Here is a 19,583-nt window from a genome sequence, read left to right as displayed (position 1 = left end):
AAGAGAAGCCACAAAGCTTTCGTGGCCACTCCATCCATCTTTTCTGCGCCCACCAGGTGGTCTATGTCAGACGAGGGGAGCTTTGGGGGTGCCCGGCAGCTGCCAGCTTAGTAAGTACAGATCCTGCTTGGAGTGCATGGAGGACATGATATGGGTCAGGCGCGCAACACCCATTGGGATAAATCGGCTTCAGCCCCCCCGTCGTCTTCTGCAACCTGGTCTAAGATGATCATGACCGCATGACACTTTCCTAACACGCATTAAAATAATTAAAGCATGGAAACCTTTCTTTCCCAGTTCAATTTCTATTTAGGCTGCGTGTAGCATCGGATGCTTTAGCATCCGAGAATGTGACTTTAATTACCCTTTCTGAGAGGCCCAGGACCAGCCCCTGCCAGCCCGCCTCTGAAAGGTTTCAACAACCCTCCTTGCCCCCACCTCTTGTATTGTTTGAGACGGGCTGCCACCGAGGTGATATCCTTGCCTGAATGCGGGTATTTCTCCTAAGCACTTTTGGTGTGTTCAATTTGTATTCAATTGTTTCAACAAGGCAAGGCAGCAGCTGCTTTGAGGGGAACATTGGCCCCAGACGGAGAACTATGCTTGAAGATAGGTGGTGCATGTTGTTTTAGGCACATGGGCCTCACATGTCAACGGCTGTTTTATGAGAAATGGTACATGAGCGTCAAGGCACTTGGGACATCATGGGCCTGGTGTTAGGATCGAGATTCAGTATGGACGAGACTGCATAATTGCCGTCAAATTCACTCAGTCTCCTAAGATGGTGAATATCAACAGTGGTTGAGGTGAGGTCTGTCACTGACCCTTGGGAGGAAAAAGGGATAAGGGAGAGAGAAAAGGGAGACCCCCCAAAAGATCACCACAAGGATGCGCCAATCAATGCGTTGCCATGGTCCATCTATCAGAGGGAAAGTCTGGAGTAGGTTAGAGAAAATATGATCAAATACAAGGTAAGAAATGTGAACCAAAGGATCTCTACATTAGCACAAAGAATTTTACTGCTAACATTCAGAACAAGAGTGTGACCAGTCTCCCAGCTACCTGAATCCAGCCAGAGAACCTAAGAGAAAAAAGGCAGGACACTTTGCTGAGTTGGAAGACACTGTCAACCCCACAGAAAGAAGTGAAGTAGCTGCAAGCTCCAGATTCAGGACCACAGAGCCAACCCCATACGGAACAAAATAAAACTGTAGTGACACAAACATGTGATAGAGCATTGTGGAGTGAAGGTAACTCACCAACTGCTGTCGCAGGTGAGAATATTCAGGGGACTGTGGCTCTTATTCTATCTCTGCTCTTCCCTTCCTGGGTGGGCTCCCATAACCAGTGTTCTACCAAATCTGTGCCATGAGTGTTTCCATCTTTGTGACCCCAATCTATACTGTCAACCAGTGCAACCGTCAGCCATAGCCTGTTTGGAATTATCCTTCGACGGGACAGATCAGTCCTACCAATTCTGACACTTTCATCAATAGATGAGATACGTTAATGCAGAGGGCAGGCACAGTCCTCACATAGTCATTGTGTTCCAAGAGAGACACACAATGCAGGGCGTGGTAATCAGACAAAATATCGAAAAAAAAATATTGGAAAGACAAAATATCGAAGTAAAAATATCGAAGGTCAAAAATATAGGTAAGCAAAAATATCGGATACAAAAATATCGAAATAGGTGAGTATGCAAAAATATCGACAAAAAAAATATCGAGTGTCAAAATATTGTTAAAAAAAATATTGTGTAGTAATGGAAATAATCAATAGTATAGGAAAAAGTAAAATAATTGTATATAAAAAGTATTAAAAAAGTTGTATCATTATAAATAAAACAATTATAAATAAAATATTTAAAAATACATATCTATGTTTAGGAGCGGGTTATTGGGTTTATAGGGGATAAGGGTGGGAAGTAATTTATTAATAATTAATTAATATATGTTATTAAAAAATACTAAATTATACCTATTAGTTAATTAATTATAATTAATTAGTTAATTAACTATAATTAATTAGTTAATTAATTAAGCTCATATAGTGTATATTATTAATTAATAATTAATTGATAATTAATAAATAATAATTATGAAATTATAAATATATACTTTAAAAAATATATGTAGATACATGTTTATTTTGTATTTCTACATTTAGTAAAATATTATTTATAAAAAGTACATTTTTAGGTTTAGGAGCGGGTTATTGGGTTTATAGGGGATAAGGGTGGGAAGTAATTTATTAATAATAAAATCATTAATTAATAAATGTAATTAAATATTTGTAAATTATACCTAATTGTTAATTAATTATTATTAATTATAATTAATTAGTTAATTATTTAAGCTCATATAGTCTATAATATTAATTAATGTTTAATTGATAATTAATAAATATTAATTATGAAATTACAAATATATACTTTAAAAAATATATGTAGATACATGTTTATTTTGTATTTCTACATTTAGTAAAATATTATTTTTTTAAATTACATTTGTAGGTTTAGGAGCGGGCTATTGGGTTTATAGGGGATAAGGGTGGGAAGTAATTTATTAATAATTAAATCATTAATTTATAAATGTAATTAAATATTTGTACATTATACATAATTGTTAATTAATTATTATTAATTATAATTAATTAGTAAATTATTTAAGCTCATAAAGTCTATAATATTAATTAATAATTAATTGGTAATTAATAAATATTAAATAAGAAATATTAAATATTTACTTAAATAATTCAATTTAGATACATGTTTATGTAGTATTTCTAAATTTATGTAAAATTTTGTTATTTGTAAATTACATTTCTAGGTTTAGGAGTGGGTTATTGGGTTTATAGGGGATAAGGGTGGGAAGTAATTTATTAATAATTAAATCATTAATTAATAATTGAAAATAATTATTTGTACATTATACCTAATAGGTAAATAATTAATAATAAATAGTTCATTAATTAATATTATATAGTCAAAATTATTCTTTACGCAATTCTTTGTAATTAATTAATTTTTATTTTAATTAATTGTAATAATGTACTTAATTATTTTTTGTTAAAGGGGTATTTGTTGAGTTTTGGGTCAGTTTTCAGTTTGTAGTTAAAGGGGGATTTGTTGAGTTAAGGGTCAGTTTTTAGTTTTTGGGTTAAGGGCTAATTTTAGGGTTCAGGGTCAGTTTTTAATTTTTGGGTAAAGGGGTATTTGTTGGGTTCTGGGTCAGTTTTCAGTTTTTGGGTAAAGGGGTATTTGTTGAGTTAAGGGTCAGTTTTTAGTTTTTGGGTAAAGGGGTATTTGTTGGGTTCTGGGTCAGTTTTCAGTTTGTGGATAAAGGGGTATTTGTTGGGTTCAGGGTCAGTTTTCAGTTTGTGGATAAAGGGGTATTTGTTGGGTTCTGGGTCAGTTTTCAGTTTGTGGATAAAGGGGTATTTGTTGGGTTCTGGGTCAGTTTTCAGTTTGTGGATAAAGGGGTATTTGTTGGGTTCTGGGTCAGTTTTTGGGTAAAGGGGTATTTGTTGGGTTCTGGGTCAGTTTTCAGTTTGTGGATAAAGGGGTATTTGTTGGGTTCAGGGTCAGTTTTCAGTTTGTGGGTAAAGGCATATTTTTTGGGTTCAGGGTCATTTTTTAGTTTTTGGGTAAAGGGGTATTTGTTGAGTTCTGGGTCAGTTTTCAGTTTGTGGATAAAGGGGTATTTGTTGGGTTCAGGGTCAGTTTTCAGTTTTTGGGTAAAGGGCTAATTTTAGGGTTCAGGGTCAGTTTTTAGTTTTTGGGTAAAGGGGTATTTGTTGGGTTCTGGGTCAGTTTTCAGTTTTTGGGTAAAGGGGTATTTGTTGAGTTAAGGGTCAGTTTTTAGTTTTTGGGTAAAGGGGTATTTGTTGGGTTCTGGGTCAGTTTTCAGTTTGTGGATAAAGGGGTATTTGTTGGGTTCAGGGTCAGTTTTCAGTTTTTGGGTAAAGGGCTAATTTTAGGGTTCAGTGTCAGTTTTTAGTTTTTGGGTAAAGGGGTATTTGTTGGGTTCAGGGTCAGTTTTCAGTTTGTGGGTAAAGGCATATTTTTTGGGTTCAGTGTCAGTTTTTAGTTTTTGGGTAAAGGGGTATTTGTTGATTTCTGGGTCAGTTTTCAGTTTGTGGATAAAGGGGTATTTGTTGGGTTCAGGGTCAGTTTTCAGTTTTTGGGTAAAGGGCTAATTTTAGGTTTCTGGGTCAGTTTTTAGTTTTTGGGTAAAGGGGTATTTGTTGGTTCAGGGTCAGTTTTCAGTTTTTGGGTAAAGGGCTAATTTTAGGGTTCAGGGTCAGTTTTTAGTTTTTGGGTAAAGGGGTCATTGTTGGGTTCTGGGTCAGTTTTAAGTTTTTAGGTAAAGGTATATTTTTGGGGTTCTGGGTCAGTGTTCTGTTTTTAGGGTAAAGGAGTATTTGTAGGGTTCAGGGTCAATTTTTTGTTTTTGGTACCTAGTTCTACAGGATAACAATATATTTATTTTACATTTAATCAATTAAAGGAATTTATACATATATAACATTACATCAAGTTTAATTTACTGTAGACTACTGTTGGAATAATCTATTCTAATTAATTAGTGTATAGTACATATTAACATTTTATGTAGAATGCAGTAGGAATAATAATACTTATGTTATTACTGTGCAACACCTATTCTAATTTAATGTACAATGGATTTTGTATATTATTCATTACATTATTAGAGTCCAACATATACTCACATGTAATATACAGTTAATTATTTTTTATTACATTGCTACTTTTTAGTAAGATAATAAAATAAAATATTCAGCATGATTTTATAAACTTTTATTTTATTTACATTTTAACAAATAACATAAATGCATAAAAATATTTTTTTATTTACATTTCATTAGAAAAATACTTTTATAAACACACTTAATAACAACTATACAGAACCATTATTAATTTTCTTCTTTTTCATATGAAATTAACATTCTTTATTATCTGTTTTACATATTGTTATGTCAGAAAATAAATGCAAATAACACAAATATTTTTCTGTTAACCTTTTTTCAGCTTCATTTGTGAAGATCACATTTTTAAAATATAAAAAACATTTGTCCTTTTTTTTAATTTTTTTATTCAATTTGTGACAATGTACTTACATTTTTTAACATTGTTAACATAAACATTATTGTTTTAATCATATTAAATTATTATATTCATGTACATTTTTTTCATGATTTATTTGTAGCATAAAAAAATACAATTTTTCTATATAACATAAATTAATACTTCTTTTTTTACACATTTGGTTCTGTATAGATATTATATTTTACTCTTGGGACTATTTTATTCATTTTTGGCGCTTTCTTTTGTAACCGGGTTAGGTCGTTTTGGGTTATTTGGAAGAAGGGCTGATCGCGGTTGGGAGACACTTCACGTCGCTGCAGGTAAGGTTCATTTTATATGTTATATGTGTATTATTATTATGGTTTGAGACTAGTGAGCTTATATTTAGTGCTGTTGAATGTGAGGGAGCTATGTTTCAGATTTTGAAATCACATATTTACGTATGGTATATACACGTCGTGTTAGTTAGTTAACTAATTATTTATAGAGTTCATTTAAGTCTTTTAGGGTATATCGAACATTAAATCATCAATGTTAATATGTTGGTCTCTAATTATTTGTTAATTATTGTGGGTGGGAATGTCTGTTTTCTATGTTTTTTTCATAGGTGTACGCAACATCGGAAGTTCCGTTTTTTTTTAAGGAAGTGTTCGTTTTTTTCATCCAACACTGATTTACAAACACTTCTTTACATTTTTCGGGTTTTCCGGAGCGATTCTTTATTTTTTCCTACTTTTTCGGGTTTTTTATGGTAGTTCGATGGCTAAGGACCGAGTGGATTTCGTAATTGTGGAACAGTTGTATTTTTACATTTTTTTTGGGTTACTTTTGCACTACCTGGATTACTTTGGTGGTAATGGACGTTATTGGATAGACAACAAAATTGGTAAGTGTTTGCTTTCTATTATTTTTGTGGGTGGGTAATGTCATATTTATTATGGAATATTTTTTAACTTATTATTTTGTTTTAATGTGTGCATATATTAAAATAATATCATTATATATTGCATACATTAAATACTTTAGAAGCTCACGTTACATATTTTCACATACTTAGGTGCTACTTTTGGTGTTTTATAACAGTTTCGGAATTATTTACAGTAGTGTTTTGGCTATGATGTTTAGGTATTCTATGCCTTTCGTATTAGGGTAAAGTTTAACCTGCTCTTCCAGGTACTTGTGCATTTGTTTATTTTGCTTGGATGTTTTAGGGACAATTTCGATTACAGATTGGTCCATTCTAAATTCTTGATAGCTCTGTTCTTTCTGTAGGCATTTTATGAATTTTTCGAGAGTAGGTTTGCTTCTGCCAGTTGATTGGACAAATGCATTGTGCCAACCTTCAACGGCATTGTTAGTTTTTGACTCCCCGTTAAGGGTACTATTGTACACATTCCACCAGGGAATGAGGAATTTTGGATTTCTTCTGTGGCCAGATCTGTGGAGTCTGCCTACCCAGGTGTCTTCAAAGTAATCAAGAAAAGGAGTTAATCTAGCTTCGTTTTGTTTGTAAAATGGACTGTCTATGATAATATTGTAATGTTCAGCTACATCTGTTGTTGGGACATAGGCAAGTGCTATAAGTTTTTTGATTTGAAAAGCAAATGATGAATTTGTAGCATATTCGACACTTAGGGTAGTTTTTTGAAGGTGTCGCCATAAACACTGGTTGAAATGATAATAGCACCCTTGAATGGAGGTATGGGGGTGGATTTTTAGAATAGTTGAGAGCATTGCATGCTCAAAATCAAGAATGATTTTGTCAGGAGAGAAATCATTGGTTTTTTGTTTTATGACATTTAATAATTCCATATATGTAGAATTGTTTTTGTTAGGCAATAGTGCATATAACAAAGGGATATTGCAGTTGTGATAGAGGCCATGTATTGTGTATAATTGGAAGAATGGTTTGGGACAGATGTTAAATGTCCCATCCATCATCCAATATTGGCTTTGCTGCAGTTTCACTAAATTCATACTGGTACCAAAAATTATAAGTCTATTCTCATTGCTTTCGTTGTCATAAATTATAAAGGGTTGTTTATTTAAAGTTATTATTTCGTTAGCAGTAAAACTAATATCCTGATATGTTCTAGGACATGGTGTTGAAGAAGTTGTAGCTTTTTTGGTCCGTGCTATAGTTCTTTTTAATGATAGGATGTTTGGCATTTGGGTTGAGGCTGTTTTGGGAATTTTTGGAATGGCTTCTTTTAAAATGACATTAGTTTGCTTTTGGGATCCGGTACTAGCTTCTTTTATACTTTCCATAGCTGTTCTGACTTCTATTTCTGTAATATTAGGTGGATGATTATGTTCCCTAGTATATAGTACTGTAGCTTCTTTTGTTGTTGCTCTGCCATAGCACTTGTTGGAATAATATTTGCAACATTTCCAATTCACTTTCATGCCATATTGTTTTTCCTGTGTGTACGTGTAACCCATGTAGCATAATAATAATTTTCCTTTTTGGCTGGTCACAAATTCGGCTCCTTCGGTCATTTTGTACTTTGTATATCTATAAAATATATATATAATAGTTAATGTCAATTTAAATGTGATCAATAATCTATGTTAGTGATAAGTAGGAATGTTTATACTTACGTGTTTTAGAATGTACAGCTAAACTTAGGACTTTCTTGCTTCTTTAGTTGAGGATAAATGGTTTTGATGTTGTTGTAGCTGTTATGAGAAATATGACAGTAGTATATTATTTATTAATGTTTCGGTACATTAGCAATTATAAAGCTCATTTTTACTACTAAAGTGTATCTTCATTATTCACATTGTGAAGATACTTACATAATTTTTGTGGTTGGTATTTGGCAGTATAATTCTTTCTTCAGCTTCTGTAGAATACTTTGTAGTGTTATCTTTAAAAAATAAGGAACATATGAGTTACTTTAATCACCATGTTGGTAGGTTTTTTGAAACATGTGGTAAATATGTTATTTAATATACTTACTTAGTGATTTGTTTTACTATTGTTTAGAATGTGAAGTTCTGTATGTTGTCTGTATATCTATTCACTGTGTTTCCTCTGTAAATAAAGAATATGTCATAGAAAATTATTAAAACAGTTATAAATGTTAGTATTGTTTTTACACATGTATTGCAGTTGCATAATACTTACTTACTAAAATGTATTTTAGAAATAGTAATGAGGTCCTTAGTTAATTAGTAGTGCAGTTTTCAGAAGTCGAATCTACAGAGAAAAAAATATATGTTGAGGAAAACTGATTTGTTTTCTGTGTTTAGATTTTTGAGCACATAATTAAACAATGTAACCTAACTTACATAGTTATTCGATTCTGTGTTCCTATGCTTTCTTCACAGTTAGTTTGAGAAGACAATTCAGTTGTTGTAGTATCTAAAAAAATATTAATATGTTATTATTTAGGATGTTAAGTAGTATGAATAGCAAAGAGCCACTGGGTATTTAGCAGGTAAATAATTAGTAGTACTAAATTATGCAGTTTCTATTTTATGTACTTACTTAGGACAAAGTATAGTAGAAATAGTTCTGATGTTCTTAGTTCAGTAGTAGAGCAGATTTTAGTAGTATAATCTATAGAGAAAAATAAATATGTGGGAGAAAAATGATTATTTCATTGTGTTTAGATTTATGTGGACATAATCAAAACAATGTGCAATTATTTACATATATTTTGGAATCTGTATTCCTATGCTTTGTTCACAGTTATTTTGAGTAAAATATTCAGTTCTCGTAGTATCTTAAACAAATATTAGTAGATAATTTATTAGCATGTTAACTGCAATTAATAGCAAAGGGGTACTGGGTATTTAGCAGGTAATTAAGTATTACTAGCAAATAAAGCACTTTCTATTTTATTTACTTACTTAATATAAAGGATTATAGATGTAGTACTGATGTCCTTAGTTCTGTAGTAGTGCAGTTTTCAGTAGCAGAATCTACAGAAAAATAAAAAGATGGTGTGCAAAAGTCATTATTTCAGGGTGTTTAGATTAATGTGCACATAATGAAACAATGTCAAATTACTTACATACTTATCTGAATCTGTATTCCTATGTTTTGTTCACAATTATTTGGAGTACAATTATCAGTAGTGGTAGTATCTAAAAAAAATAATTTTATATCATTATTTAGAATGTTAAGTAGTATGAATAGCAAAGGGCCACTGGGTATTTAGCAGGTAAGTAAATACAATTAGCAAATAATGTATTATATATTTTATTTACTTACTTAGTAGATGTAATAGTAGGTTTAGAGTCTCGTTCTTCTACTTGTTGTGCAGCAATTCGGATAGACAGGAATCTCCTTCTGTGACTTTTGGCAAGTAGTTTGTGCTTACGTTTTCATTGCTTATATAGGGGAGTGTCAGTAGTAATTACTTTACTATTGGTTCATTTAAAAAATTAGGGTTGTGATTGGTTAGTTAGTAGATTTGAATTTCTGTTGACATTAATTAGTATTAGAATTTAAAAACAAACAATAATTATAAAAGTATACACAGTACCATAGAATATTTTTATATGTGTAGGTGACATTTTTTTAACCAATATAAAAAAATATATGATTTTATAGTGTGTGTATAGTAGAAATGAAAGTGTTGCATGTTATTTTTGATGTGAACACATATAAAGCGTTAATTAATTATGTAAAGAAAAGCTTTACAAAAGTCGATATAGTTAATAATCCGATATTTATGTGCACAATATTTTTGTATTCGATATTTTTGTAAATGTCATTAAATTTTGCAGATAGCGATATTTTTGTATTCCGATATAAATGTAGTCGATATAACAGTAAAAGATGTTTTTGTATATCGATATTAAAAAATCGACATTTGTGTAGACATATAGTTAAGTATAGGATCCCGATATTTTTGACATCGATAATTTTGTTCCGATATTTTTGTACATCGATATTCTAGTTTTCGATATTTTGTCAGACATTCGCAGGGCGTATTATATTGTATTTGTAGAGCACTTACTACCCCTATGTGCGATGCTGAAGCACTTGTCCATGCGAGCAGCAGGTTACTCCTTTTGCATGTGTGGTTGGAAGAGTGTTGTCTTTGCTTTGAGACTCTGTGGAAAGCATTTCCATGTGGTGCATGATGAATACCAAGGTGCAGTTTTGTAATGCAGAATCGCCACTTCTGTTTCTCAGCTTGGCCTGAGCATTACCTGATCCTGATTAACTGCCAATTTAGCTCCGCACCCCTTCATTAACTTTAGCCACGCCCCTCATTTGCTATGTTAGCCACCCCCGAAGTTAAGACCTAGTTGGCCCCTGATATGGGTCACCAGTCAGCCCGTCAACCCAAGGTGCGACTTAGCCTGTGCAGTGCCGACTTCAAAAAACATCTCCAAATGCCAAAACGTTCCTGCTGATAGAGCCTCTCTCTCGGGTTAGCTGGACATTGCACTCATACAAAACCATTGAAATTCCCCCGTTGTAGTTAGTTCAGCTAACTATAACTCGCGCGCCCTCAATGCACTGCTGATGACGTTACATATTGCATCACTCATGACATGGTCTTGTACAAGTGCAATGTCCAGCTAACTATAACGCCCCTGAAACCTATGGATTTTTCAGTGAATTACTAAGGTTTTTTAAATGCTAATTCCTAACTATAACGTGCCTGAAACCTGTTTTTTCCAGTGAATTTCAAAGGTTTTTTTAAATGCTAATTTCTAACTATACCTACAGAGAAAGGACATGTGAAGAAAGAAGAAAAAACGCACAGAAAGAAAAAAATGCAGAAAGAAGCAACAGAAGACCTCAAAGACAAAGTGCAGGAAGAAGGAATACATGCAAAAAGAACAAACAGAGGAGCAGAAAGAAGCTTTGTTGCAAAATCATCCTGTACTCTCAACTTTTTCAGACGGATACTGGTGGTAACTGAGTCTGACTAACCAGTCCTAGAGCCAGTGCTATGTTAAATAACACTTAGAATACAGTGAAAACACCTACATACACTAGGGAACACTATACGTTGGGGCCCCCCTGTGATTAGCATCAACTCCTCTGTAAGCCCCTAGTACATAATAGGGCAGAGGGATTAAAACTACCTCTTAAAGCGGCACAGGGCGCGTTTGCACACTGTTGAAGGGAGGGGGTGGCTTGAGGTGACATGTGTGCAAACAAGCCCTCTGGCCTTTATAAGTTAAGGTATATAGTCCTCTTCAATCCTGAGTGTCCCTTGGGTCCAACTAGCCCACCAAGTATCTCCAGTTAGTGCCACAGAGCTGCGCTGCAGAGAAGTGTAAAAAGGGGCACGGCCTTGACCACCTGTCTGCAAAGCAGCGAAGTGGCGCTTACTGGAAGCACCTGGTGGGCTAGTTGACCCCCAGGGGAGTTGGTCCCCAGGGGCCCTCTGGATTGAAAAGGAATTGTTTCCCCAATTTAAAACGCGCCACAGGGCATGTTTGCACACGTCACCTCAGGCCCCATCCCCTCCCTTCCCCACTGTGTAAACGCGCCCTGTGGGGTTCCTAGGGTCCAAGTAGCCCACTAGGTACCTCCAGTAAGTGCCACAGAGCTGCGTTGCACAGAGGTGTAAAAAGGGGCACGACCTGTATCACCTCTCTGCAACACAGCACAGTGGCGCTTACTGGAAGCACCTGGTGGGCTAGTTAGCCCATATGTGCCCTCAGGATTGAAGGAGAATTATTTCCTCAACTTAAAACATGCCACAGGACGTGTTTGCACACGTCACCTCAGGCCCTGTCCCCTCGCTTCCCCACGTGTAAACATGCTCTATGTCCATTTTAAGTTGGGAGATTAAGTCCCCTTGAATCCTGAAGGTCCCTAGGGTCAAACTAGCCCACTAGGTACCTCCAGTAAGCGCCGTTGCAGAGAGGTGTTAAAAGGGGTTCGACCTGGACCACCTCGCTGCAACGCAGTGCAATGGCGCTTACTGGAACCACCTGGTGGGCTAGTTGGCCCCCAGGGGCTCTCAGGTTGAAGGAGAATTATTTCCCCAACTTAAAACACGCCACAGGGCGTGTTTGCACACATCACCTCAGGCCCCGTCCTCTCCCTTCGCCCCTGTGCAAACGCGCCTTGTGTCCATTTTAAGTTGGGAGATTAATTCCCCTTGAATCCTGAAGGTCCCTAGCGTCAAACTAGCCCACTAGGTACCTCCAGTAAGTGCCACAGAGCTGCGTTGCAGAGAGGTGTAAAAAGGGGCATGGCCTTAGAACACCTCTCTGCAACGCAGCTCCATGGCGCTAACTGGAGGTACCTGGTGGGATAGTTGTCCCCCAGGGACCCTCAGGATTGAAGAGGAATTAATTCCCCAACGTAAAACGCGCCACAGGGCGTGTTTGCACACATGTCACCTCAGGCCCCGCCCCCTCCCTTCACCACTGTGCAAAAGCGCCCTTGGCGCGTTTTAAGTTGGGGGATTAACTCCCCTTGAATTCTGAGGGTCCATGGGGTGCAGCTAGCACACCAGGTACCTTAATTAAGCGCCACAGAGCTGCGTTGCAGAGAGGTGTAAAAAGGGGCGTGGCCTCAGAACACCTCTCTGCAACGCAGCTCCCTGGCGCATACTGGAGGTTACTGCTGGGCTAGTTGGCCCCCAGGGTCCTGCAGTATTCAAGGGGAATTAGTTCCCCATCTGCAAACGTGCCAGGGGTGGGATTGCAGAGTAGTACAAGGAGGGGGCTGGGCCTCCGGCGTCATGCCGATCATTTTTAAAAAAAACATTTCAAGAAGGGGGGCTGTGTGGCCCCCCTTCTTTTCCTCATTTTTTGGCCCTGGGGACCCCATCCCCCAGGGCCAGCCCTGTAATTTTTTTATTTAAAAAAACTTAATTGGAAGGGGGCCGCGTGGCCCCTCTCCTGAGGCCTTAATCGGCTCCGGGGAACCCATCCCCTGGGGCATGGCCTTTTTTTTTATTGTTTTGGAGGGGGGCTGCGTTGCCCTCCACCTCAGGCCACTTATGGCCCCGGGGACCCCATCCCCCGGGTCTGGCCTTTTTATATATAAAGATTTTTGGGGAGGGGTGGCCGTGTGGCCTCCTCCCAGGCCACTTGTACGGCCTGGACCCCATCACCCGGGGCTGGCCCTCTCCGTTGGGGACTGTGGGGGGTCCCCAATACCCCCATGATCCCGCCGTCTCCCCATGTCTCTCGGGAGCAGGCATTGCTTTTCCACATGGGGAGCTGCTAAGATGCAGCTCCCTTGTGGAAAAGCAATCATCTTTGGTTTTTGGAAGAGAGAGCAGGTTTCCTTATCTCTCTTCCAAAAACCAAAGCAGTTTGCTATGGCAGGGCGGGAGCCGCGAGGCTCCCACCCTGCCACAGCAAACAGCAGTGTCCCAGTGGTGGGCACCACGGGACACTGCAGGAGCCGGTCCTGAGGTTGGCGGTCCCCAGGACCATGACAGGGCTCCAGGAGGGGGCCCCCTCACAACATTTCCAAAGCCCCGGGAGGTGGTGGTTCCCAGGGCTGGGGGGTCCGCCACGGAACCCCTATTTTAATATTTAGAGCCCCGGGGAGAAGGTGGTCCCTAGGGCATGTGGCTGGGGGTGCTCGAGCCCCCCACACAGGTTTATTAATATTTTTTTTAAATAAAACACTAGCCCCGGGGGATAGCGGACCTCGGGGCTATGTGGGGTGTGAGCCCCCGGCAAATATATTCTTAAAGCCCCGGGGGTGGCGGTCCCCGGGGCTTGGGGGCCTTTGAGCCACCCCACCCATGTATTTTTTAAGCCTGGGGGGTGGCAGTCCCCTGGGCTGGGGGGGCTGTGAGCCCCCCACACATATATAAAAGCCCCAGGGGTGGAGATCCCCGCGGCTGGGGGACCCCTCTGGGCCCCACATTACATCAAAAATATTGCCCCTGGGACTTGACCCCCGGGGGCTAAATAGTAACAATGTTTTTTCACGGCCGGATCCGCAGATCCTCTGTGGATTTTCCCGTTTTAAAAATAATTAATATTTTTTTGGGCCCTGGGAATCCTTGTGGGACCCCCTAAGCAGGCCTAGGGGGTCAGGGTGTTTCTACCCTGCCCCCTTTTTGCATTTTGCGAATTTCTTTTACTGATGTCTTGTGCCTCGGTTCTACCAAGGCACATGATGGCTGCCAACACCTGATTTGGAGTTTCCACTGTGCAAACGCACCCCATGGCGCTTTGTAAGTTGGGGATATAAGTCCCCATGAATTCAGAGGGTCCCTGGGGTCCAACTAGCCCACAAGGTACCTCCAGTAAGCGCCACAGAGCTGCGTTGCAGTAAGGTATAAAAAGGGGCGTGGCCTCTGAACACCTCTCTGCAGCTCAGCTCCCTGGCGCATACTGGAGGTACCTGGTGGGCTAGTTGGCCCCCAGGGACCCTCAGTATTCAAGGGGAATTAATTCCCCAACTTACAACGCGCCAGCGGGCGCGTTTGCACAGTGGTGAAGGGAGGGGGCGAGGCCTGAGGTGACATGTGTGCAAACACGCCCTGTGGCGCGTTTTAAGTTGGGGAATGAATTCCTCTTCAATCCTGAGGGTCTCTGGCGGTCAACTAGCCCACCAGGGACCTCCAGTAAGCGCCACTGTGCTGTGTTCCAGAGAGGTGGCCCAGGCCTCACCCCTTTTTACACCACACTGCAACCCAGCTCTGTGGCACTTACTAGAGGTATGTGGTGGGCTAAATTGGACCCCAAGGACCCTCAGGATTGAAGAGGAATTAATTCCCCAACTTAAAATGTGCCACAGGGCGTGTTTGCACAAATGTCACCTCAGGCCCCGCCCCCTCCCTTCACCACTGTGCAAACGCGCCCTGTGGTGAGTTTTAAGTTGGGGGATAAAGTCCCCTAGAATCCTGAGGGTTGTTGGGGTCCAACTAGCCTACCAGGTACCTCCATTAGGCGCCACAGAGCTGCATTGCAGAGAGGTGTAAAAGGGGCGTGGCATGGATCACCTCTCTACAACGCAGGCCTGTGGTGCTTACTAGAGGTACCTGGTGGGCTGGTATTTAAGGGGAATTAATTCCTCAACTTAAAATGCGCCACAGGACGCATTTGCAGAGTATTGCCTGGAGGTGTCTTTTTTTTCTTTTTAGGAAGGGGGGCTGTGTGGCCCCCTTCCTTTCCTATGACACCTATTTTTTTATAAAATGGAAGGGGGCGGTGTGGACCCTTTCCCAAGGCCATATATACCGCCGGGAACCCCATCCCCCGGGGCATGGCCAGTGGTTTTAAACATTTTTTTTCATTTATTTAGAGGGGGCTGCGTGGTCCCCCTCCTCTGGCCATTTATGGACCTGTGGACCCAATCCCCCGGGGCCAACCGTTGCTTGCTTTTAAAAAATATATATTATGGGGGAGGGGGCACCACTTCTGGCCCCGGGGACCCCATCCCCCGGGACATGGCCACTTTGTCGGGGACTATGGGGGGAGCCCATATGACCCCACGGTCCCTGCCGGCACCCTGCCTCCTGCGGGAGCCGGCATTGCTTTTCCACATAGGGAGCTGCTAACATGCAGCTCCCTGTGTGAAGAAGCCATCTGGTTTGAATTTAAGAAGAGAGATCAGGTTTCCTGCTCTCTCTTCCAAAATCCAAAATCCAAACCACAGTTTGCTATGGCATCGCTGTACCATAGCAAACTGCAGTGTCCAGGGGGTGGGCACCCCAGGACACTGCAGAAGTCGCCCCTGGGGGGGTGGCGGTCCCCAGGGCCATCAAGGGCTCCAGTAGGGGGCTGTGTGCCCCCCCCACCTCAATTGCAAAGCCCAGAGGAGGTGGTGGTCCCCGGGGCTCGGGGGTCCGTTACAGACCCCCAAATTTAAATATTAGTGCCCTTAGGAGGTGGTGGTCCTCGGGGCGTGTGGGGGGGCTTGAGCCCCCCACACAGGTATATATATTGGTTTTAAAGAAGACCCGGTGGTGGTGGTTCCCAGGGCTGCGGGGGGCAGTGTGCCCCCCCACGATCAATAATAATGAGAGCCCCGGGGGTGGTGGTCCTTAGAGGCCGCCCAAACTTTACAAAAAAAAAAAAAGGGGGTGTCGCTCCTCAGGGCTGCGGGGGGGGCATGTGCCCCTGGCAAATATTTATGCAAAGCCCCGGGGGTGGTGGTCCCCGGGGCAGTGTGGGGAAATTTTACTGCCCCTGGGACCTGGCCCATCTGGGGGCTTCAATTAAACAAAGCGCGGGAGACCACGTTTCATTTTATAAACAAAATTCTCACCGGATTTGCACACCCAGCTCGAATTCGGCCAAATTTTTTAAAAAAATGCTTTTGCAGGCCCTGGGAGTCTTTGTGGGACCCCCTGAGCAGGCCGAGAGGGTCAGGGTGTTTCTACCCTGCCCCCTTTTCTTGCGAGTTTGTTTTACTGTTTACTTGTGCCTCGGTTCTACCGAGGCACAAGATGGCTGCCAACACTTCCTGGTTTGGAATGTTGACAGCCAATTCGCATAAAGCTCGTGGTCGGGAGGGTGGACGGGTCCTCCGTGCCTCTAAATATTGAAACTTTTATTTTTGATTTTCTCAGCAACTACTGAACGGATTCACACCATTTAAAAATAAGGATTCTTCCTGAAGCAAGCACTACCTTTTTGCCAAATTTGGTGTAATTCCGTTCAGCAGTTTCGGCTGTAGCCGTGCCTAAAGTTTCCTATTGGAAATGCATTTTTCTACCTCGTTTTTTTATTTTCTCAGGAACTACTGAACAGATTTACATCATTTAAAAAAAGGTCTCTTTCTGAAGCAAGGGCTACCTTTTTGCCAAATTTGGTTCAGCAGTTCGGGCTGTAGCTGTGTCTAAAGTTTCCTATGGGAATTAACATGGAGAAAACACGTTTTGGGACCCTCTTTTTTCTTGGCCCCCGCTTACCGAAATGAAATTTGACACCACAGAGAAGAGCCTCACAGGTAGGTTTGTTTTCCCTTTGTTATACCTGGAGCCACAATCTGTCAGTGCAGAAGCCAGGTCACAATTCATTCAGCCAAACACGTTTCGGGTAAATTCATCTCCCTTTGTCAATGGCTTGTTAGTTTCAGCGAGACTTCAGTGATTTCAATTTAGTTTTCAAACGCCATTGGGCGTGGCCTGTACTGCTTTCTGGTTCTGATAGTTTGTGCAAGGTATTTTTTCAAAGGGTTATTTTTCTTTCTGTAGACAGTGTCTCTTTACCTGCTTTTCTCTCATAAAAACCACAGCAGGTTTTGTACGCTGCTTCCGGAGGAGTACCACCCACTTATTTCATGTTATGCTGTTGTTTGTTCGAATAAAATTCTGTTTCCATTTATTTGTATTGTTTTAATAAAGTTTATTTTTTTTAACAATGAATAAGTGAGTGTATGGGTCTTTCTATCTGTAGTTTATTGTGAAAATCGGCGGTTTATAGGAGGTTATGACGGAAAACATTTGTAATTTTGCGGTGCACCTTCCAAATATAAACCAACAGACTATTACATAAATGAAGCCTGGGTAATTCTACAACTGCAAGGGTTCTATGAGTGTATCACTTTATAACATGATGAGTACTACTCGTGCGATGACAGAACCAATAAGGCACTGCCTAGGGCCACGGAGGCTTGAGGGACTGGCGAAACCCACCCTGCATTATTAAGTAAAGCCCCTGAGGGTGGCGATCCACGGACTTGAGTTGGCCTCAAAGCCCCCCGAACAATTAGTAAACAATACACGTGAAGGTGGCGATTCCCTAGGCTGTGAAACGTCTCTGTGCCCTCCCGTGCCTAATTTACATGTGAGATTAAGGTCCCCCGTGCTGCAGAGACCCCGCAATATAATCATAGGATTGGCCCGGAACATTACCCACCAGGGGGCTCATTTTAATGAACGGGTGAGACCCTGCTTCATTTTTTTTCTCCATTTTTACCATCCGGATCTGCTTCATTGAAGCGATACAAGGTTTTCCTCCTCTTGCTTCAACGAGACAAACAAGGATTTGCTATCACAGGGTGGAAGCCATGCACCCGCCCTGTAATAGCAAATATAAATGTCCCGCATCTGCACACCCCAGGACATTGTATGAGCCACGCCTGGGAGGTGGCGCTTTCTTAGGGCCATGATCCATTGGTTACTGCATAACTACAGAATTACACTACTTACACATGTGTAGTACAGCGACCAGAGTGTAGTGAAGAGGCAGAGGAAGGCCAAAATCAAAAAATATAAATCCTACCAGAGGTCAGATGACATAGTTCGATGAGCGACGACCCTGAAAACGGGTCTTCAGCAGAAGTAAAGAAGCTCAAAATAGTGGTGAGTGCTGCCTTCTTTTTACCTTCTCCCGCTCGTCGCCAAATTTATGTAGTGAAGAGGCAGACAGCAGTGGATCCGATAAGTAGATTTATTGCAGGCAAACAAGACAGCTTAAACAGCCACCAACAGGAGCAGACATCAAGGCAACTGTCTCCTTCAGCACCATGTACAAACTCCCTAAGATTACCCTCATGACAGCCTCACAGGTAGGTTTGTTTTCCCTTTATTATACTTAGAGCCACAGTCTATCAATGCAGAAGCCAGGTCACCATTCATTCAGCCAAACGTGTTTTGGGTAAGTTCATTTCCCTTTGTCAATGGCTTGTTAGTTTCAGCGAGACTTCTGTGATTTCAATTCAGTTTTTAAATACTTCCCCTTTGAGCGTGGCCTGCACGGCCTTCTAGTTATGGTAGTTTGTGCAAGGTATTTTTTCAAAGTGTTATTTTTCTTTCTGAAGACAGTGTCTCTTTAAACATAAGTAAGTGTGCCATGTCCAAGAGAAAAAGAAAGGTAGTCAGAATGAAAGAAAGATAGTGAGAATGGGACTGAGAGCGAGTGGGTGGAAGGGAGAAGGGGAGGGAGAGTCAATGAGGGAGGAGGAGACAGAGCATCAGGCTACTGCACCCCTCACTGTTAACCTCCCATCACCCCTGTGTCTGGGACGCTGAAGTCTGCGAGAAAGAGTGTGGTCCAGCAAGTCCTTAAAATGAAACAGACATGAATGAGGCCAGATTACATTATTATCTACAGCAACATTGCTTGCCTGCACCTGTGCACCCAGGCTGTTGCACCGCAGACCCTTCCCCCGCACTGTGCTCCATTGCAGCTCCTGAGCACCGAGGCTTCACTGCTCACCTGCCACCACCCCCGGCGTGTCCAAGGACGTGCCGGTGCATCCAAGGACGTGCCGGTGCGAGCTCCGACTCCGGGGTGCCTCTCTCAGGGTGGCACAGCAGGTCTCCGGTCGCGGACGGTGTCTTGATACCACTATGAAAGGCGTTAGAATGCCCAGGACATCGTCATGGGCTGAGCACCCGTTCCGCCTATTTTGGTGCAACCAACTCAGTGTCTGAAAAGGGAGAAATATTATAATGATGGAAATGTCTTGAGGTAAATGAAGGTTTATTTCAAGCTTAATAGAGAACACCAGTTCAGTGCATCCTTCCTTCTTGAAGTACGATCTACCAACTGTTAGTGGTAATCGTGGTTCAAAGAGGAGTTGGAGTGCATGAGAATACACAAGGTTAAATAATAATATGTT

The 19,583-nt window shown here is 40.9% G+C and overlaps 1 protein-coding gene across 6 annotated transcripts in view; it reads left to right on the top strand.

The window, feature by feature from the left end:
* The window catches only part of LOC147710076 (erythroid membrane-associated protein-like), a 470,315-nt gene that overhangs the window by 339,260 nt on the left and 111,472 nt on the right, over nucleotides 1-19,583 (top strand). For 4 of the 6 annotated variants that reach the window (XM_086920782.1, XM_086920781.1, XM_086920780.1 and 1 more), the window contains one exon: nucleotides 5,368-5,430. The exons of the other annotated variants lie outside the window; for them this stretch is intronic. In XM_086920782.1, the coding sequence (XP_086776908.1) occupies nucleotides 5,368-5,430 (63 nt within the window). The remainder of the gene's footprint in view (nucleotides 1-5,367; nucleotides 5,431-19,583) is intronic. 6 annotated transcript variants of the gene reach the window in all.

The sequence above is a fragment of the Lissotriton vulgaris genome, chromosome 5, assembly GCF_964263255.1.
Source record: "Lissotriton vulgaris chromosome 5, aLisVul1.2, whole genome shotgun sequence".
Classification (NCBI taxonomy): Eukaryota; Metazoa; Chordata; class Amphibia; order Caudata; family Salamandridae; genus Lissotriton; species Lissotriton vulgaris.
The sequence above is the reverse complement of the archived record's forward strand: the minus strand, read 5'-3'. Positions and strand labels throughout refer to the sequence as shown.